Source organism: Colius striatus, chromosome 2 (assembly GCF_028858725.1).
Source record: "Colius striatus isolate bColStr4 chromosome 2, bColStr4.1.hap1, whole genome shotgun sequence".
Lineage (NCBI taxonomy): Eukaryota > Metazoa > Chordata > Aves > Coliiformes > Coliidae > Colius > Colius striatus.
In genome coordinates, this window is record NC_084760.1 from 47,687,104 (window position 1) to 47,707,756 (window position 20,653).

At 62.9% G+C, this 20,653-nt stretch overlaps 1 protein-coding gene across 3 annotated transcripts in view; it reads left to right on the top strand.

Moving 5' to 3' along the window:
* DNMT3A (DNA methyltransferase 3 alpha) overlaps positions 1-16,830 on the top strand; it is a 41,138-nt gene extending 24,308 nt beyond the window's left edge. For all 3 annotated transcript variants that reach the window (XM_061990301.1, XM_061990304.1, XM_061990302.1), the window contains exons 5-23: positions 5-51; positions 809-955; positions 5,888-6,100; positions 6,191-6,349; positions 6,439-6,546; positions 7,354-7,510; positions 7,673-7,822; positions 8,005-8,049; positions 8,437-8,516; positions 8,647-8,759; positions 9,618-9,801; positions 9,879-9,963; positions 10,899-11,044; positions 11,255-11,345; positions 11,448-11,596; positions 11,700-11,785; positions 12,288-12,357; positions 12,554-12,672; positions 12,822-16,830. In XM_061990301.1, coding sequence (XP_061846285.1) covers positions 5-51; positions 809-955; positions 5,888-6,100; positions 6,191-6,349; positions 6,439-6,546; positions 7,354-7,510; positions 7,673-7,822; positions 8,005-8,049; positions 8,437-8,516; positions 8,647-8,759; positions 9,618-9,801; positions 9,879-9,963; positions 10,899-11,044; positions 11,255-11,345; positions 11,448-11,596; positions 11,700-11,785; positions 12,288-12,357; positions 12,554-12,672; positions 12,822-12,963 — 2,291 coding nt within the window. In that variant the 3' untranslated portion in view covers positions 12,964-16,830. The remainder of the gene's footprint in view (positions 1-4; positions 52-808; positions 956-5,887; positions 6,101-6,190; positions 6,350-6,438; positions 6,547-7,353; positions 7,511-7,672; positions 7,823-8,004; positions 8,050-8,436; positions 8,517-8,646; positions 8,760-9,617; positions 9,802-9,878; positions 9,964-10,898; positions 11,045-11,254; positions 11,346-11,447; positions 11,597-11,699; positions 11,786-12,287; positions 12,358-12,553; positions 12,673-12,821) is intronic.
* Positions 16,831-20,653: the final 3,823 nt, after the last annotated feature.

The window sequence follows — 20,653 nt, forward strand, 5'->3', positions numbered from 1 at the left end:
GCAGGCAAGGAAGAGAAGGAAGAAAACAACTTTGACACCCTGAAAATGGAGGCAAGTATGTCCCGGGACCAGGCCCCCGCTGGGGGCTGCACTGAGGCACCACAGGACACGGCACAGTGTGCCCCATGCCTACAGGAACCAGCAGCCCCGGTCCCTTGGTGCCTGTGGCAATGGGGCAGCTGCAGGGCCAGGGGCTCCAGAGTATCCTGGGCTCCTGTGCACTGATGAACTGGGCAGTGCCCGCTGCTGTGCTGGGGAGCAGATGACACCGAGATGAGGCCAGGCTGGTGAACCAGCCATGGCACAGTGTCCAAGGCCTGGTGCAGATGTCACAGAAATTACAGGATCCCTGAATGGTGGGGGTTGGCAGGGCCCTTGCAGAGCTCATGCAGCCCAAGCCCCTACTCAAGCAGGTTCCCCTCAATTAAGGGGAACAGGAACGTGTCCAGGTGGGTTTGGAAACCTCCCGAGAAGGAGACTCCACACCCTCCCTGGGCAGCCTGGGCCAGGGCTCTCTCAACTCAACACCAAATAAGTTTTTCCTCCAGTTCCAGTGGCACTTGCTGGGTTCCAGCTTATGTCCATTGCCCCTTGTCCTGGCACTGGAGACAACAGAAAAAAGCCCATCCTTCTGACACTCACCCTTTAGGTACTTATAAGTGTTAATGAGGTGTGTGTACACCCAGGCAGGCAGTGCCCGCCTCCATTCCCTGTCTGTCCCCAGACACAGATCCCACCACACTGCCCATCCCCAGTGCCAGCAGCCAGAGCCACAGCCCTCACCCTCCTCTCTGTCCATCCGTCACAGGGCTCCCGCGGGCGGCTGCGGGGCGGGCTGGGCTGGGAGTCGAGTCTGCGGCAGCGACCCATGCAGCGGCACACCTTCCAGGCCGGGGACCCCTACTACATCAGCAAGAGGAAGCGGGATGAGTGGCTGGCACGCTGGAAGAGGGAGGTGAGGAGCCGGACGTGGCAGAGTGGGTAGGGTGGGGCACAGTGCTGGTGCCAGGACAGGATGGGCTGTGTGGTACAGCCCAAGCACCCTAAGCCCCCCAATAAGATCCAACCCCTCCTCTCACCCTGCCAAGCCCACCACTAACCCATGTCCCTCAGCACCTCAGCTACCTCCAGGGATGGGACTCCACCACCTCCCTGGGCAGCCTGGGACAGGGGCTGACAACCCTCTCAGGGAAAAAGTTCTTCCTCAGCTCCAATCTTAAACTCTCCTGGGGCAACTTGAGGCTGTTTCCTCTTGCCCTGTGGCTTGTGGCTCAGGAGCAGAGACGGACCCCTGTTGTGAGGCACAGGGTGATGGACTGGTGGGTGGACAGCACAGTCTGGGGGCTGGTTGGCAGCCTCCCTCAGCACACCCCAGCTCCTGCCATGCCATAGGGGCAGTGCTTGCCACAGGGTCACTGCCCTGCCCACACCTGGGTTTCATGCCATGGCCACAGTGGGCAGCGCAGCTCCATGAGCCTCAGCCCCCAACGCCCAGGGCCACTGTATGCTGGGGGGCCAGGGGCCTGGTTTGTGTAGCTGCCAGTGCAGCACAGGGCCCTTCCTTCCTTCTCCCATGGGATGTGCCGTTCCTGCCGGTTTCCTGGGGAACCAGTGCGCGCCGTGACGCAGCCAAAATCAGTGAAGCCAAGAGCAGCAGCAGTGGGAGGTCAGGGGGTGGCAGGAGCCCCGGTGCAGGTGCAGGGCTGTGGGCAGGCTGTCGTGGGGGGCTGCTGTGGGACAGAGGCTTGGTGGGCACCCTGGGAGTCCCAACCCCACCGGCATCCCCATGCCCACCCCCCTCCATTCCTGGCGTCATCCCTGCTGCCAGCAGGTCTCCCTGGCAACATGTCCCCTTGCGCCACTGGCACTATTTATAGCCCTGAGCTGCTGAACGCCGTCACACTGGCACCGTGTGGTGTTGGGGGGAGGCTGGCATGGCCAGGGCATCCCAAAGGGCATGGCTGGCATGGGCATGGCTGACTTGGCCAGCACATCCCTGGGTTCATAGGGCACAGTGGGCACAGCCACGGTGGCCCCATGGGCACAGAGCTGACACAGCCAGTGGTGTCCATGCACCACATCTGCCATGCAGCACTCAGCCCTGCAGCCTCTGCCCACGAGTTGTGCCCCCAGCACAGGCAGTGCCCAGCCATGCCACTCCATGCCAGCACCGTACCAGGCATGTGGGCAAGCTAGAGCCAGCACAGCCAGAGTGGTTGGAGTCAGAGTTTTCCAAGCATCATTTTTCTTGCTGGAGGCCACACTGGGGCAGCTCAGCCAGTTCCTCCCCCCAGCCAAAAATCGCTGTGGAAAAAATGCTAAACAACCCCAGCTTCACCTAGGTTCCTCTGACAAGTGTTTTCTTTTTGTTATGGGGAGAAAACCTGGTGTGTTTGGCGCTGGCTTGGCCTTCCCCCCTCCTCCATCCCACTGCCAGCCGCATGCCGTGCACCCATTGTCATTCGATTGCAGTGTCATTAGCACAGTCCTGGGGAGGGTACTGTCACCCACAGCCCCTCTGATTCCCTCCATCCAGTGTGCTCCCGGTTTCCACGTGGTGCTGGCAGTGTCCTAAAGGGTTTTTTTTACTCCTTTAGGGTGCTGGGGGCGGGGGGGGGGGGGGGGGGGGGGGGCAGGCTGCAAGACAGGAACCCATGCCAGGAAGGGGCCCCCATGGCACAGCCTCCCCACTGCCAGTGCCAGTCTTGCCAAGCTGGAGCTCTCCAGCATGGGCTGTTTCCTCTCTGCGGAGGCCCCCAAACCTGTAATCAGTCGCCTCTGGTGTGTATTTTTAGTGAGCAGAGGGAGTTGGCGGTGTCCCATCAACTAGGTATGGCTGTTCCTCATCCCTGGACAGTGCCAGGGCTTCCCCCCACAGGCGTGGCTCTGTACCAGCTGCCGTGGGACACCCATCATCTGTGCACCCCACACGACAGCGCTGCTGAGGAGGCACAGAGTTTGCCTGGAGTGTCCCAACAGCTCAGCGGCGGTCACCCCAGTTGCTGGCTTTCCCTCCTCAGCCTCCCAAGGGCCCTTACTGCCACTCAGCAGCCCCAGGGCAGTAATGTGCCAGACTGGGCACTACCTGGGACCATGTCTGTCCATGCTAGGACCTCCTCAGCTGGGCCCTGGTGTCATCTGAGGACTCCCAGCCCTACGCCAGCCATGATGTGGGGCAGAGGATGCAGGTGGGACAGGGGATGAAGATGGAGATTATGGGGATGGGAGTGGGGAGACAACAGAGACGGTGAATAGGTATGGAGGTGGGTATTTAAGGATATATATTTAGGGAAATAGTTTAGTTTAGTGATGGACTTGGCAGTGTGAGATTAGTGGTTAGACTTGATGGTCTCAAAGGTCTTTTTCAACCATAATGATTCTGTGATTCTAAGGGGTTGGGAGTGAGGATGAGTCAGGGGCTGGCACTGGGCAGAGCTGCCTGTGGCCCAAGGGCAAGAGAGTTGGGATGATTGTCTGGATGTGCCCATGCCCTGAAGGTTCAGCTTATCTTGCTTTAACTACCGGCTGATGGGAGATTTCCTCTCTCCCCCACCACTCCTGCCCCCACTCCTGCCAAGTGCAAAGCACACCTCTACACACACCCCATGAGGGGCCCGGCTTCTGCCTGGGACCATGGTGTGTGCCACACGCTTGTCACCTGCCCTGCATGCTTGTAACCCAACCTGGCCTCTGCTTGGAACCGATTAGTGCCCAGATCGCTTTCTCCCTGGTCCCCGAAGCAGCTGCATTGCTGTGGCACGGCTAAAGGGGTGCTGGAGGGGATGGGGTGCCCGTTGGCTGCTCTCACTCTATTGTTACACAGGGGGGCCAGTGCCGCTCGCCTCATGTTGGGGTGCAGCCTGGTTGTTTGGGGTCCCAAAGGACTTATTGGTTTGGCCAAGGGCTCAGGGACCCCTTGGGCAGGGCAGGAGTGCTCTGCTGCCGTCCCCACTCAGTCCCACAGGCCTCCTTCCAGGGGGGAGGGGGAGCAGCTCCATGCCTGGAGGTGATGGCCATCAGCCGCTTTGTCCCTCCGATCTGCAACACAAAAGGGTCCTGGAGTTCAGGAGCCAGTGCTCCCTGGGACACCTCCTGCCCCGAGCCCACGGGGACCCCCTGCCTGGGGAGGGCAGTGGGGCAGCAGCCTGTGCTGGAGTACCAGGACCCTCAAACCTCACAGTAGCCTGGGCCTGCGGCTCCCACCTGTGCTCTTTGCTCTCTGCTCTGCTCCCCAAAACACCCAGCAGCAGCCCTGCCCGCACCCCTGGGCAGCTCAGCACCCACTGGAGGGTCCCCCCGGGCCCAGGCCCTGCTCACTGCCAGCTGTGAGAACCGAGGGGGGACACAGTGGAGCCCGCGGGTGACGGTTGCTGCCGCCACCACCTCGTCCTCCTCACCATGCTTGTGGCACCGGTACAGCGGCTACTGGGCCACCGTGTGGGGCAATTGGCTACTGGAGGGCACATACCCGGCTGCGGGGGGTGCTGGAGCTGTGCCGAGGGAGAAACGTGCTTTGGGGTGCGCCGTGACATCTGTCTCCTCAGGGACACGTGTGGGACACCCCACCGCCGGGGGAAGTGCCTGGGGAAGCAGTCGGTAGGGGGGATGTGTTTTGGGGTGTCCAGCTGCAGCTCCTCTGTGGAGCCGGGTACAGCGCTGGCCCCGCGGTGAGCCCACGGCCTTGGCGTCGGTCCCGGCCCGGCGCCGTGCGGGACCGAGCTGGGCGATGCGGTCCCGGCACGACGCCGTTGGCCGCGGGGTGCCCGTCCCCAGCGGAGGGCAAACCGGGCTGGCCGGAGCCGGGGGATGGGGATCGCAGCCCCTCGGGCGGATTCCTGCTGCGCCGGGGCGAGGTCCCCCGGGGCGCCGCCGCCCCCCGCCCCGTCCCGCAGCACAAAGGGGCCGAGGCGGGGGGTGGGGGAAGCCGCGGCCCCGGGACAAAAGGCGGGGAGGCCGGGCCACAGCAGCCCAGCTCGGACAGGAGCGCAGCCGCTCGGCTGGTGAGTACCGCGGGGCACCGGCCCGGGGGAGCGGGAAAGAGATCGGGGGGGGGTGGCCGGGGCGAGCCGCGCCGAACTGTACGGGACCGGGCGGCGGCGAGACAGCGGAACCGAACCGAGCCGAGCCGAGCCGAGCGGGCCCGGGGCACAGCGAGGTGCGAGTGGCGGGGCCGGGCTGCCCCGGGCCGGGCCGGGGGGGCCGGGCTGTCCCCTCGGCGGCGCGCGGCCCCTCCCGCCGCAGCCAACCAGCCGGGCCGGGAGGCACCATGTGACCCGGGGAGCCCAGACAAAGAGCCGCCGGCCCTGCCCCGCAGCGGCCCGGACCGGATCGGCTCCGCTCGCCTCAGTCCGCACCGGATCGGCTCGCGCCGAACCGGCTCGGCTCCGTTCGGCTTGGCTCCACTCAGTTCGGCTCGGCTGGGCTCGGCCTGCCACGGCCCGGCCCGGCCCGCCGCGGCGCCCAGCCCGCATGGGTAGGTGGCCACCGCGGAGAGAGCGATCCGGCCCGGCTGGGCTCAGTGCCCCAGGGCTGGGCTCGCTGGTCCGGGGTCGGACTCGGTGCTCCTCTGCGTTTCGTGGCCCGGCCGGAGAGCGGGCACAGCTCGCCCCAGCCTGGTTCGGCCTCGGGCCAATGCAGTTCAGCTCAGCGGGCCCGGGGGTGGTCAGGGGCTGCCTGCGGGGCAGGGCTTGGGCCAGGGAGGACACAGCCGGGCTGGCAGTCAGGGCATGGCCAGGGAACCCCTCCGGGGCTGAGCAGGGCAGGCCCGTTGTGGATGGGCACCAGCCCCTCAGAGCCAGCCCCAGCAGCGCTGCAGTCACCCTCCCGACCGCAGAGGGAAACTAAGGCAGGGGAATGGGGGCTGACCGCTGTTTGTGTCCCTCCACAGGCGGAGAAGAAGGCAAAGGTGATCGCCGTGATGAACGTGGTGGAGGAGACACCGCGGGCAGAGCCTCAGAAGGAGGAGGAGGCCAGTCCCCCCGCCTCACAGCAGCCCACTGACCCTGCCTCACCCAATGTGGCCACCACGCCTGAGCCAGTGGTGGCCGACGCCGTAGACAAGAACACCTCCAAGTCAGCAGATGATGAGCCTGAGTACGAGGTGAGGGCAGAGGCAACCGGCAAGGACTTGGTGCGCGGGGTGCCCCTTCCACACTGGCCTCTTACCTTTGCCCATCTCCCCGTGGTGCAGGATGGTCGGGGCTTTGGCATTGGCGAGCTGGTGTGGGGCAAACTGCGTGGCTTCTCCTGGTGGCCCGGGCGCATCGTGTCCTGGTGGATGACGGGCCGGAGCCGGGCAGCCGAGGGCACTCGCTGGGTGATGTGGTTTGGGGACGGCAAGTTCTCGGTGGTAAGTGGCACCCGTGGGGTTGTGGGGGGTCCGAGCAGCTCCCCCCACCTTATCCCCAGGTGTCCTCACGGCCACGTCTGGTCCCTCAGGTCTGTGTGGAGAAGCTACTGCCGCTCAGCTCCTTCGCTAGCGCCTTCCACCAGGCCACCTACAACAAGCAGCCCATGTACCGCAAAGCAATCTACGAGGTGCTGCAGGTGAGGGCGGCACAGGCCATGGGTGGGCACTGGGTGTGGGCTGACAGTGGCCACAGGCTGGCACTGGCCACAGACTGGTACTGGTTGTGGGCTGACAGTGGCCATGGGCACTGGCCACAGGGTGACACTGGTCATGGAATGGCAGTGGTTGTGGGCTGATACTGGCCATAGGGTGATATTGGCTGCAGGGTGGTACTGCCCACAGAGTGTCACTGGTCATGGGCTGAACGTGACCATGGGCACGGGGCTGGCGCTGGCCACAGGGTGACACTGGCCATAGGTTGACAGTGGCTGTGGGCTGGCACTGGCCATGGAGTAACACCAGCTGTGGTCCAGCACCAGCGTTCCCAGCACTGGAAGGTCTTGGGGGGACACTGGAGGCCAAACAGGCCCATCCTGTGGCCCCAGGCATAGGGTGGAAACCAAGATCAGGCCCTGCACCCGGCAGCATCCTGAAGGAGCACGAGGTGCCTCTTGGGAGGAGAGAAGGATCTAGGGGACCCCAAAGGTGATTTTGGGAGCGTCTGTGATCTTTTGTCCCAGCCAGGGGTGTCTTGAGGTCTGCTGGAGGAGGTGGGGGTCTCTCAAGAGTTGCTGAAGTCACTGGGGGCTGATGCCTAGGAGAATCTTGGCATTCTGGAGTTCCCGGCAGTGCTGGGGTTTGTGGGGTGATGTGAGAGACTCTGACTATGCAGGTGGCTTTGAGGCTGGGGGCTGCACCTGGAATGGCTGGGGAGGGGAGTTGCAGAGGATGGGAATCCTCAGCAGGGTGGGTGAATGATGGTTTGTCTCGTGGCTCCCTGGCAGGTGGCAAGCAGCAGAGCAGGGAAGATCTTCCCAGCATGCCCTGAGAACGATGAGACAGACACCTCCAAGGTGGTGGAGATCCAGAACAAGCAGATGATCGAGTGGGCTCTGGGTGGCTTCCAGCCATCCGGCCCCAAGGGCCTGGAGCCCCCTGAAGGTGAATGGGGGGACAGGAGGCACGGGGACCTCAGGGCACTTGGGCATCATGGGGTGGGTGCAGGGACTTGACCAGAGGAAGCCATGCGGGGCTGGCAGATCATGGGTAGGGGGGCAGGGCAGATGTTCCCCCCCTACCCCTGACTCCATGTGCCCATTGCAGAGGAACGAAACCCCTACAAAGAAGTTTACACGGAGATGTGGGTAGAGCCAGAAGCAGCCGCCTACGCCCCGCCCCCGCCCGCCAAAAAACCCAGGAAAAGCACAACAGAGAAGCCCAAGGTCAAGGAGATCATCGACGAGCGCACCCGAGGTACCATGGGGGGGTCAGGGACGCCCCCTTCCTCGGGGCTGTGTTCCACCACGGCCCCTTGAGAGCTGCCCTTCTCTGTTGGGAACCTTCCCTCCCAGGGTTCCTTGTCCCTCACCCTGCTTCAGGGGCTGTGTGAAGCAGGACCCCCCCCTCACCTGATGCCCCTCTCCCTCCCTCTCCAGAGCGGCTCGTTTACGAGGTCCGGCAGAAGTGCAGGAACATTGAAGGTGAGTGTGGGTCAGTGCTTGGGGTTGGGCCAGGGGTGGTCTCTGGGCTGAGGAGTCCCTCCCCAGCTGGGCACCCATTTTATCTGCAGAGCTGGGGGGCTCAGGGGGGGCCCAAGAGGCTCGTTGCATCCTTCAATCTGGCTTAGCCATGACCTCAGACTGCCCCAGTGGTGGCCCAGACCCCCAGAACACAGTCCAGGGTTTGGGTCACTGGTACAGGGAGGGCTGAGGTGGCCTGGTGGCCCTGCTGGCGGTGTGGGGCTGGGGAGGGGAATGCCAGGGTGACCCAGCCACGGGGGCAGCAGCGGGATGTGGTGTGGGGTTGGGCTCCTCCCCACAGCCTGGCAACAGAGCCCAGGGGTGACATGTGTCCCTTCCTGCCCCCAGACATCTGCATCTCCTGTGGGAGCCTCAACGTCACGCTGGAGCACCCTCTGTTCATCGGAGGAATGTGCCAAAACTGCAAGGTATGATGCAGCGCCGGTGCCAGGCAAGCAGGCACCCCCCAGACCCCATGCCGGGAGCTGCCCTGTTGCCCAGCGGCATCCGGCGTCCCTGGCACAGCCAGCACAGGGCTCATGGCGCGGCTCTCCCCAGAACTGCTTCCTGGAGTGCGCGTACCAGTATGACGACGATGGGTACCAGTCCTACTGCACCATCTGCTGCGGTGGCCGTGAGGTGCTAATGTGTGGCAACAACAACTGCTGCAGGTCAGTGCCCACCGGCGTGGCTCTGCGGGGTCTCGGTGGTACTGCGGGGTTGGAAGATGCCACAGTCCTGCGCAGGGTTGGGCAGTTTTAGAGGTACTATGATCCTGTTGCAGAGCTGGGAGGTTTTGGAGATTCCACAGTCCTGATGCAGGTTTGGGACTTTTCAGTGATGCCACAGTCCTGGCACAGGACTGGGAAGTTTTTGGTGATACCCTAGTCCTGGCATTGAGTTTCAGTGGTGCCAATTGTGCTGTGGGGCTGGGACATCTTGGCAATGCCCCAGTCTCGATTTGGGACTGAGGGGGTTTGGTGATGCTGCATTCCTGGCATAAGAGTGAGCAGGCTTTGGCAATGCCAGTCCTCACATGCGTCTGGGACATACTGGGAATGTCATGGCCTCAGTATGGGATGGGGAAGTTTCAGTGATGCCACAGCCTTGGCATATGACTGGGGAGGTTTTGGTAGTACCACTGTCCTGGTGTGGCATTTTGATGCTGTCCTTGTCTTGGCACAAGACTGGGGAGGTTTTGGTGATGCCCTTGTCCTGGTGTGGGCCTAGGAAATGTTTTGGTAATACTCCAGTCCCAGCATGGTGCTGGGAGGTTTCGATGCTGCCCTGGTCCTGGCATGAGGCTGGGCAGGTTTTTGTGATTCTGTGGCCTGCTGTAGTGCTGAGGAGGTTCTGGTGATGCTGCAGGTTGTGGCTGTGGGTCTTTGCATGAGGCTGTCAGAGGTTTGGGCAGTCCACCATGTCCCATGCATGGTGCTGGTGGTCCTGGTATGCCACCAGCCTTGGAGAGGCACGGCCATGCCAGAGGCACCGGGCACAGCACCAACACCAGCCCCTGTCTCTCACAGGTGCTTCTGCGTGGAGTGTGTGGACCTGCTGGTGGGCCCGGGGGCGGCCCAGGCTGCCATCAAGGAGGACCCCTGGAACTGCTACATGTGCGGCCATAAGGGCGTGTACGGGCTGCTGCGGCGACGGGAGGACTGGCCCTCACGCCTCCAGATGTTCTTCGCCAACAACCACGACCAGGAGTTTGTGAGTGACCCTGTGGAATTACCCCCAACCCCCTCCCCCAGCCCCCTGCCTCTCCTGACCCCCACTGTGGCTTTCAGGACCCGCCGAAGGTGTATCCGCCAGTGCCGGCTGAGAAGAGGAAGCCCATCCGGGTGCTCTCGCTCTTTGACGGGATTGCCACAGGTGGGTCATCGTCTCAGCAGCCCCTGTAGGGACATGTGTGGCCAAGAAGGCCAGTGGCACCCTGGCTTGTATCAGCAGTGGTGTGGCAGCAGGCCCAGGGCAGTGGCCGTGCCCTGTGCTGGGCCCTGGTGAGGCCGCAGCTCGAGTGCTGTGTTCAGTGTTGGGCCCCTCACTGCCAGAGGGACACTGAGGGGCCGCAGCGTGTCCAGAGCCGGGCAGCGGAGCTGGGGAAGGGGCTGAGCACAAGTGTGCTGGGGAGGGGCTGAGGGCCCTGGGGGTGTTCAGCCTGGACAACAGGAGCCTGAGGAGAGATACGAGCACTCTCTGCAATGCTCTGACAGGAGGTTGTAGTGAGGTGGGAGTTGATCTCTCCAGTACTAAATGACAAGACAAGAGGAAACAGCCTCAAGTTGCCCCAGGGGAGGTTTAGATTGAAGCTGAGGAAGACCTTTTTCTCTGAGAGGGTTGTCAGCCCCTGTCCCAGGCTGCCCAGAGAGGTGGTGGAGTCCCCATCCCTGGAGCTACTGCAGAGCCGTGTAGCTGAGGTGCTGAGGGGCATGGGGTAGTGGTGGGCTTGGCACTGTGAGGGCAGGGGTTGGACTTGATGAGTTTCAAAAAGTCTCCCAACCAAAATAATTTTATGACTGTACAACCCAGGACCTTCCCTTGGGCACTCGGGACCAACGTGGGGGGTAGAAGGGCAGAAGGTGAGTAGTCTGCCCAGCTTCAGACAGGGAGTCCCATACCATCACAGTGGCAGTAGCAGGCACAGACCTGTCCTCAGTGGCCAGCCCCTGCTGTTTCCTGTGCTCAAGCCTGGAGGGTCCGCACTGGTGGGGAGCATGGGATGGGGATAGTGGTGCTGGGCGTGGGATGGATCAGGATGGGGGGGGGTCTATCACCACATGCCATCCACCCCAGCCCCATTCCCGCAGGCCTGCTGGTGCTGAAGGACCTGGGCATCCAGGTGGATCGGTACATCGCCTCCGAGGTGTGCGAGGACTCCATCACTGTGGGTATGGTGAGGCACCAGGGCAAGATCATGTACGTCGGGGACGTCCGAAATGTCACCCAGAAACACGTACGTCCTGCCCGAGTCCCCCCACGGTGCCCCATTGGCCCCACAATGGGTCCAGACCCTCCTCCTGCCTCTCCCCACATGCTGGGCTACACCAACATGGTCTCACCATGGTGTCATGAGCACAGCACCAGCTGCCTCCCAACACCATCCTATCCATTGCGGTGTCCATGGGCCCAGCTGCATCCTCACCAGGGACTCTCACTCTTGCAGATACAGGAATGGGGTCCCTTCGACCTGGTGATCGGTGGCAGCCCCTGTAACGACCTCTCCATTGTCAACCCAGCTAGGAAGGGGCTCTACGGTAAGTATCTCCAGGGGGGAGGACACTAGGGGTGTCCCCTGCGGAGCTGGAGGTGGCCCACGCCGCTGACATCAGCTCCTCTCTGCGTCTCCCTTTGCCCAGAGGGCACCGGGCGGCTCTTCTTTGAGTTCTACCGCCTGCTGCATGAAGCCCGGCCCAAGGAGGGTGACGACCGGCCCTTCTTCTGGCTCTTTGAGAACGTGGTGGCCATGGGGGTGAGCGACAAGAGGGACATCTCACGCTTCCTGGAGGTGAGTGTCAGGGGGATGTCACTGGCCTCAGGAACCCCAACGGTCCTGCCCCTGTGGTGGGAGGCCCAGCCCCCCTGACTTCTTGTCTCCCTCCTCCTTGCAGTCCAACCCTGTCATGATTGATGCCAAAGAAGTGTCTGCAGCGCACAGGGCACGGTACTTCTGGGGGAACCTGCCCGGGATGAACAGGTTGGTGAGAGCACCCTGGCACCACATTGCTTGCCCACCTGCCCACAGTGGCCACTTGCCTGTTGCCCTGCCTGACCCCAGCCTGGTCAGATCCCTGCATCCCACCCCAGCCCAGACACAGCTCTGGGAGTCCCTGGACCCTGTTCAGAGCTGACCGAGAACAGGGGGTGGCTCCTGAAGTGGCACTAGGTGACAACACACCCCAAAAGCCCTATGCAGTGGCCCCCAGAGGAGGCCAGTCCTGTCCTTGCTCCCTCTTGCTGGTGGAGTGGCAAGGAACTGCCCTGGATGAGGGCTGCAGTCCAGGAGGAGATGAGCATCTCCTCCTGGATGAGGGCTGCAGTGGCACGTGGCTGGTGGCCACAGGCAAGCTCTCACAGAGACTGGCTACCTCCTGGCATCACTGCCCGAAGCCCCCAACAAACCTAGAAACCTGCCCCATGCCCATGTGGGAACGTGGCACAGCCACCCCATGCTCACCTCCCTCATCTTTCCCCCACAGGCCACTCGCCTCCACAGTGAACGACAAGCTGGAGCTGCAGGAGTGCCTGGAGCATGGCAGGATAGCAAAGGTCAGCCTTGGCACACGGGACGCAGCAGCGGCACCAGGGTCCCACACACCATCGCGGTGCTCCCTGGCAACTCTGGCTGAGGGCAGGGCAGTGGGGGGTTCGGTTGGGGCAGAGAGGGAATGGGTGGGAAGTGGGGGATGGGAACACACCGAGGGCTGCGTGCCGCCTCGCATGACGAGCCTTGTGCCTCTTGCAGTTCAGCAAAGTGCGAACCATCACCACTCGCTCCAACTCCATCAAGCAGGGCAAGGACCAGCACTTTCCCGTCTTCATGAACGAGAAGGAAGATATTCTGTGGTGCACGGAGATGGAGAGGTACTGCGGCCAGGCCGGGGGTCACCGCGGAGCTGTGTGTGCCGAGACGGGCTGGGGAGGGACCAGGGAGGCTCCCGGGGCTGGAGGGGAAAAGGAGGGGGTCCCCGGGGCTGTGCCCTGAGCCCACCACCCTCCCCTTATCCCCTCAGGGTCTTTGGCTTCCCGGTGCATTACACGGACGTGTCCAACATGAGCCGCCTGGCCCGGCAGAGACTGCTTGGCAGGTCCTGGAGCGTGCCGGTCATCCGCCACCTCTTTGCGCCCCTGAAGGAATACTTTGCCTGCGTTTAAAAAGAGAGACAGACAGGAACTGGTGACACGAGCGAGTCGGAAACGAAACCATCCACACACGCCAAGGGAAGTGAAAACACAGGATGAGAGAAGAGTCAGCACCCAGAAGAGAGACGGGACCACGCGGCCCGACGGGAACCCGACACGCGTCTCCCCGAGCGAAAGGGTTCGGTGTCCTCTCCTGAATTTCCAATGTTCAGGTTTTAGCCTATTTAAAAAACAAACAAACAAAAAAACCAACAAAAAAAACCAAAACCACCAAAAAAAAAATCGACATCAAAACAACAGAAAAAAAAAAAAACAACCCCACGAAACGGAAAGAGGAAAAAAAAAACCAGGCAAAGCGCAACTAAAACCAACCCAAACCGATTTTTTTGGGGGGTAACCTTTTAATTTCCCGCTCTTTTCTGGCTGGGTTTTTCTGTTGGTTTGGTTTCCGCTTCTCAGAGCAGCGGGCGAGAGCCCAGACGCCACCCGCCCGCCGCCCGCCCCGCGCTCGGAGGAGGGGAACCGGCAGCGGGAACAGCCCCCCCCCGGGAGAGGCCAAAGGAGGCCCAGGAGGACCCGCTCTGTTCTGCTCCGCTCCGCTCCGGCCCGTGCTGGCAGCACCCTCCCCCGCCCGCAGCTCAGTGGCCCCTGTGGCCGCCAGAGTGGGGGACGCGCCGCGAGGCGCTGTGACAGGGAGGCGTTCGGCTCAGCCGGCTCCGCCACGGCCAGCACCTGAGCCTCCTCACTCTTTTATTCCACCAGCACCGGTCACTGGTGATCTGGAGCCAACCCGATGGCAGGGAAGCCGGGAACACACACACCACACCACACACCTTTTCTACAGTATTTTGGGTGCCTACCACACGGGAAACCTTGAAGACAGCAAATCCTAGACGCCGTTGTTACCTCTTGTTTACAGTTTATATATATATGATAGATATGAGATATAGATATATATATATATAAAAGGTACTGTTACTACTGTACAACCTGACTTCATAATGGTGCTTTTAAAACAGCGGGGAGTCGAGACATCAGCTTCTACGTTGCCTTACGTGCCGGGCCGGGCCTTTCCGAGCGAGCGGTGCAGCAGGGGCCGGGGCAGCGGCGGCCGGGCGGGAAGCGTCTCCATCCCGAGTCATGCAATAACCTTTTTCTGTCCTTAAAGGAAGTGACGGCCACCCCCACTGCCCCCCCTGCCCCCCGCCCGCGCACAAACGTACTGGTGCTCTTCTGCGTACGTGGCGTTCCCCAGCCGAGCCGGTGCTGGTTGTGTCCTCCCTGCCCCGGCATGGCGGTGGCAGCAGCAGTGGGGTGGCTGCCACATGCTCTTGCCTGCAGGTGCTGCCCATCGGGGGCACAGGTGCTGTGAATTGGGCTCGTGGCGGTGCTGTGGCGTGGCATGGCATGGCAAGGGATAAGCAAGGAGCAAGCGCGTACTGGAGCGGTGCTGGTGCGGGACGGGGACGGATGCAGGTCCCCGGGCCCTGGTGCTACATCTGCGGGGGCCAGTGGGCAGGAGGGCGATGCCTGAGAGCCTAGTGTGAGCCTGGTGCTGCCTGTGGTGGGGTCTCACACCTCAGGCTCATTGTTGGTTGTGGAGAGCGTGGCCCATCGGTGCCCTGTGACGGGGCGATGGGTGCCGTGGGGCAGCGATGTTGGTGCAGAGGTGCCGCAGGGGCAGCGGTGTCGGTGCGGAGGGCGGCATCCCCAGGAGCTGCACTGGTGCTGGCAGTGCAGAGGGGAGCCGAGGTTGGCACAGGCAGGTGCTGGCTTTGCTGTGGATGGTGCTACTTGTCTGGCAGCTGTGAGTGCCACCGGAGCTTGATGGGTCCGGCTCGGTGCAGGGGCATCGCCCCACATCCCCGGTGCCCACCGGGGTGGCCGGACCCTGTGCCCAGCCGGGGGCAGGGACTGGTGCTATGGCACAGGGGAGACTTCACCGAGGGTCTCCGGCCTGTCGCCGTCTCTTCTCTTAACTGTGAAAGGTGCTGGGGATGGCGGGGGCCGCCGGCCGCTCGGTGCGGGGTGCTGGCTAATTGGCAGCGAGTCGTGCCGGCGGCCCTAGGTGCTGAGAGGTGCTGGGACCGATAGTGGTGGCGGGGCAAACAGGGGGCTGCCCTGAGGCCCCCCAAAGCTCCTTACCACGCCTGGTGCTACCAGGGGGGCTGGGAGGCCCCTCTGTTGGGTAGGCGGCATGGGACGGCTGTGGTGGGAGGCACTGCGGGGCTCAGCTTTGCCAGGTGGTACAGGAAGGAAGGCAGGACATGGGCCCCTCGGCCCCGGGCACCAAGCCACAGCCATGGGGCTCTGACTCGGCCCTGGGGCCAGATACTGCACTGCACCGTGGCGCTGGGACGAGGTTGGTGCAGGACTGCTGTGGCAGTGCTGGGTGCAAGCCCTGCATGGCCCTGCAGCCCTGTCTGTGGGTACTGCAGTCCTATCAGTGACTCCTGCACAAACACCAGCTGCAACTGCTGTGTGTCCTCGCAGAGCTGTTTGCAGGTGCTGTGCAGCCCTGCAGCATCACATGCAAGCTCTGCATGGCCCTGCAGCACTGCTGGCAGGTCCTGCATGGCTCTGCAACCTTGGCTGCATGGCCCACAGCATTGGTTGCAAGTTCTACATGGCTCTGCAGCGCCAAGCGCAGATCCTGCTTGGCCCTGCAGCACCAGCTATCAGTCTTGTGCAGCTCTGTGGCACTGGGTGCAGGTCCTGCATGGCCCTGCAGTGCTGGTTGCTGGTGCTGCACAATCCTGCTGTACCATTTACAAGTCCTGCATGGCCCTGCAGCATTGGGTGCAAGTGCTACCCAGCCCTGCTGTGCCAAGCACAGGCCCTGCAACCCCCTTTGGCACCAGCAGCAAATCGTGCGCCGCTGCGCAGTGCTGCTGGCAATCCTGGCGTGGCCCTGCAGCAGGGTCTGGGGAGCCTGGCATGGCCCCGCTGCGGTGTTTGGGGTGCCTGGTGGGCCCTGCTGTGCTGTGCCATCTTGGCACAGCCCCACAGCGCTTCCCCAGCTGCCCCCAGCACCGTGGCACCTTTCCCAGGCCAGGCAGTCGCAGGTGCTGCCGGTGGCGCATCCCAAATGTCTCTCGCACCCACCATGAGCACCCACAGCTGGAACGCCTGGGCCAGTGCCGGCGCCAGCAGGAAGCAGGTTCCCATCACGGCACAATTGGCGTGGTGGTGCCAGGCTCGGTTCGGTGGTGCCAGGGCCACAGCGGCTGGTGGGGACCGTCTGGGGTAAGAGTTCAGTTTTTACCGTACCCGACTCACGTCTTTTCTTACAACCTGACCCAGACCACTTTGGTTGCACAGCCCAAGATGAAACAGTGAGGGGAAAAAACAAACACACACACACACACACACACACACACCAACAAGACGCCTGAAATTCCTTCCGATCCGCCGAGGGAGTGGGTGGGTGACAAACACGGTGCTAAAACGTTTTATTAAAAATATATATTGTTAAATTAAGTCTGCTGTCTGGACAATGACTGTTTGTTTTGTTTTCTTGTAGTGGAGTTTCAAAAGAGCACTATTATTTTACTCTTATATATTATTATTAAAAAAAGCCAAAAAAAGTTTTAAAAAAAGCGAAAAAAACACACAAAAAAAAAAAGGAAAAAAGGAGAAGAAAAAAAAAAAGGCATTTTAACTTTGTACTTGAAGACTAAACGAGAGATTTCATGTGTTTTAGCCTTTAGGCATTTGAAGTAGCTGACGCTTAACTGTGTGTGGGGAATCATGTACTCATCCTCCCGAGGAATAAACGCGTAGAGTCCGGTCCCCCCCCGCCGCCGCCGTCCGGCTCGGCCCGCGCCCGCCAACCCGCCCACCACGTCCCCCCACCCCGACCCCAGCCCAGCCCCCCGCCGTGGCCCGGCGGCCCCAGCTGCTCGTCCCCGCCCCCTACCCCTGTCCCACCACCTCCTTGTTTCTTTTCTCCTTCTCTCTCGGTTCGTCCCTTCTGGTTTCTTTTCTCCCTGTCGGTTTGTTTTTTTCGGGTCGCTTCTCTATTTATTGCCGCTGCGTCCGGCGCGTCCCGGCGCGCAGCTCGGCCCGCGGGGCTCCCGGCACTGGTGTATCTGTGTAAGTATTGCTCGTGACATAGCTGTGCTCAACTAATTAAAGGTCAATGCGTGCAGCAGGTGTAGGAAGTCTGTCCGTTCCGCTTCCAGCCCATCCCAACCTCCTCCCTTCTTTCTTTTCTGGTTTTTTTCTTTGGTGCCCAGAAGAGTTATAATACAGATGAGCTCCTTTCTGATGTACTTGTGCTGGAGAACACTTGAATAAATGTCCTGTTTTTGTGCAAAAAAAAAAAGAGAAAAAAAGAGGAAAAAAAAAAAATGCACCTGTCGAGTGTCCTGTGATCTGTGGGGTCCCAGCGCGGCGGAGCGGGGAGGGACGGGCTGCAAGTACAGGAGCTGCAGAGGTCCCCGTGAAGCTGCCGTTCTGGTGATGGTGGGGTCCCAGCGAGGCCTCTGTGGGTGGCGGGGCCCTGGTGCAGATGAGAGGGTTGCGGTGGGTTCCTGGCGGGCAGTGGGGTCCCAGTGACATTGAAACCCCAGTGGGTGATGGGATCCTGGTAGCAGTGGCATCCTGGTAGAGTCTTGGTGGCTGCGGTCCTGGTGATGGTGGGCTCCCAGTGGGGTCTCAGTGGGTGGTGGAGTCTTGATGCGAGAGGGTTGTGATGGGGACCTGGAATCACAGATCGGATCCTGCTGACGGTAGGGTCCCAGTGGGTGGTGGCAGTCCAGAAGATGGGGTCTGGGTGATGATGGGGTCTTCTGGGGACACTTAGTGGCAGGGCCCTGGTGTAGACAGTGGGGTCCCAGTACAGCTGGTGGTGTCCCAATGGGTGATGGGGTCCCAGCAGATGGTGGGGTTGTAGCAGGCACTGGGGTCGCAGTGATGGTAGTGTCCTGGTGGGTGGTGGGGCCCTGGTGCAGATGGGAGGGTTGTGGTAGGTTTCTGGCAAGTGGTAGGTTCCCAGTGTCAGTGAAGTTCTGGTGGGTGATGCGGTCCCAGTGACAGTGGGGTCCTGTGGGACAGCTCTGGGGAGACTCCCCTGCAGTGCTGCCTCCAGCTCTGGGCACCAACAGCACAAGGACAGGGAGCTGCTGGAGCGAGTCCAGAGGAGGACATGAAGATGATGCGAGGGCCGGAGCCCCTCTGCTGTGGAGACAGACTGAGAGAGTTGGGGGTGTTCAGCCTGGAGAAGAGAAGGATCCGGGGAGACCTTCCAGCAGCCTCGTGTCCCTAAAGGGCTGACAAGAAAGGCTGAGAGGGACTTTGTGCCGGGGCCTGGAGGGACAGGACAAGGGGGCACAGCTCCAAAGTGAAAGAGGGGAGACTGCGATGAGCTCTTGGGAAGAAGTTCTTCCAAGCTGTGAGGGTGGTGAGGCCCTGGCACAGGTTGCCCAGTGAGACTGTGGCTGCCCCATCCCTGTCAGTGTTCAAGGGCAGGTTGGATGGGGCATGGAGCAGCCTGGTCTGGTGAGAAGTATCCCTGCTCATGGCAGAGGAGTGAAATGAGCTGAGCTTTAATGTCTCTTTCCACACAAATCTGAATCTGTGATGACCAAATCTGCTGGGATGGGACAGGACAAGGGTTGGGGATGGGGTAGCAGGTCCCACCAGCACCCCAGCCCCATATCTATATCCGTGCACCAACCCTGGCACCACTGGGTGCCAAAGGCTGCATCCTGAACACACGGTGCACTGTGTCAGTGTACCCCACGGCTGCACATAGGTGACAGTGGCTGTGGGGCAGCATCAGGACACACCAGGAGCCTGAGGCCACGGAGATGGCCTGTTCCAGGGAGCTGGGGGTGCTGGGATGTTCTGTGAAATACTGGGCTGTGCTGGGGGGAGGGGGGGGCTGACTGGGCACCGCCAGGAGAGGCTGATGGAAGGGGTGTTATGTGTGGCCATGGGGCAGCGATGGGATGCTGAGGGGGAGGGTGGTGTCAGTGGGTGCCATGGGGGTGTCACGGGGTGGGAAGGTCACCGTGGAGGACAAATGTGTTGTTGGGAAGGGCTATGCTGAGGTCTACGGGGGAGCCATGGGGTCCCGGGGGGGGGCCGGGGTTACCCGGGGCCGCCCTCGCGCGCCTTTGTGCGGGCCCCGTCTCCATGGCGACCGCGCGGGCAGGTGGCGGCCGCCGGGCGGGTCCCGCGCGCCGGCCCCGCCCCCTCCGCCCGTCAGCCCGCCCGAGCGCAGCCCACCCTGCTGGGGGTCGCCGGCCCCGCCCACCGTGAGGAAGACAGCGGACGATTGGCCGAGGTGGCGCGCGGGCCCCGCCCCCTCCGCGCAGGTTTGTGTGAGAGGCGATCGCGGCCGCGGAGCGTGCAGCCGGAGCGGGAGTGCTGCGGAGCGGGAGGTACTGGTGGGGCCGGCCGGGCGGGTGGGGTGTTCTCCAACGTTCCCGCACTGACGGGACCTGACTTGTCGTGGCCATATCGCGACGGGTGAGACAATCGCGGCAGGTGCGTGTATCGCGACAGGCGGGGATGTCGCGACAGGAGAGGAAGGGGAGTGCCCTGTGACCCCCACATGGGGGGCGCCTGGCGAGGTATGGCTAGGCGGAAAGATTGTGTGTGGCCTCACCTATGTATGGCGAGTCAGCTGTCGCGACATGGTGATGGTGTCGTGACAGCGCGAAGGGGGCTCGCTTCGGTCGGGTGTGGCGGCGGGGCCACCCCGCCCGAGCGGGTTTGGCTCTCCCTATCTTTCGACGTCCGTGTCGCGACCGGGTGTGGAGCTGCAGGTGCGAGGGTCGCGCAGGAGTGGGGGGCCCCGGGGCGCGGGGGTGGGGCGGCAGGGGCTGGCGTGGAACCCACCGGGCCCGGCTCATTGTTCCGCGGGGGCTCCCTGGCGGCCCCGCCCCGGCTCGGAGCATCCTTTGTGCTGGGCGGCACCGGGCTTTGTCTGCGGGGCCGGCCCCCACTCCGCGCTCCCGGGATGGGCACCGGGCCCCCCGGCACCGCCTCCCTCGCCCCGGGGGCTGGCAGGTCGCGCTCTCTGCCGGGGACCCTCCGCCGCCCCAGGCCGGGCCTCCCCGGGGTCGGTGCCCGCCGCGTGCCGCAGTGACGGGCGCGATGCGCCCCCCCCGGCGCGCTCCGAGGTGTGACGGGGACCCGGTAACAGGGCCAGATCGCGCCCGTTGCCCGCTGCTGCGGCGCGCGTCCCGCGCTCGCCCGGGCGTGGTCGCGCCATGCCAAGGTGCCCGCGGGCACGGGCACCGGCCGCATCCCGGGTTGCGGCGGCGCGGGCGGGCGGGCGGCTCCTCCGGAGCATCCCTGGCCCTTCATCCCTGGACCGCGGTCCCGCCGTCACTACGGGTCTCGCTGGTCCTCCCGGAGCGGCGTCTCGGTCACCGCGGCACCGGAGCTCGCCGCGACCGCGGGGGTCGGCTGGACCCCGGGAGCGGGGCATGGCGGCCCAGGGCCCTCGCGTAGCACTGGAGCCGGGATGCCGTGGCCTGGCTGTTTCGGGGGCGGATTTGGGGGCGGTGGCAGCGGTCGGGTTCCTCCAGGGCACGTCCCGGGCGGGGGGCGATGTCCACCGTGCTGCTGCGGCCGCTGGTCGCGGTTTGGAGACACCGGCGGGGGCCGATCCTGCCCCGGAGGAGACGGTCACCAAGCGCGGCCCCTGGTAAAGGAGAGTCCCTGTGGGGCAAGGGAGGGTGCCGGA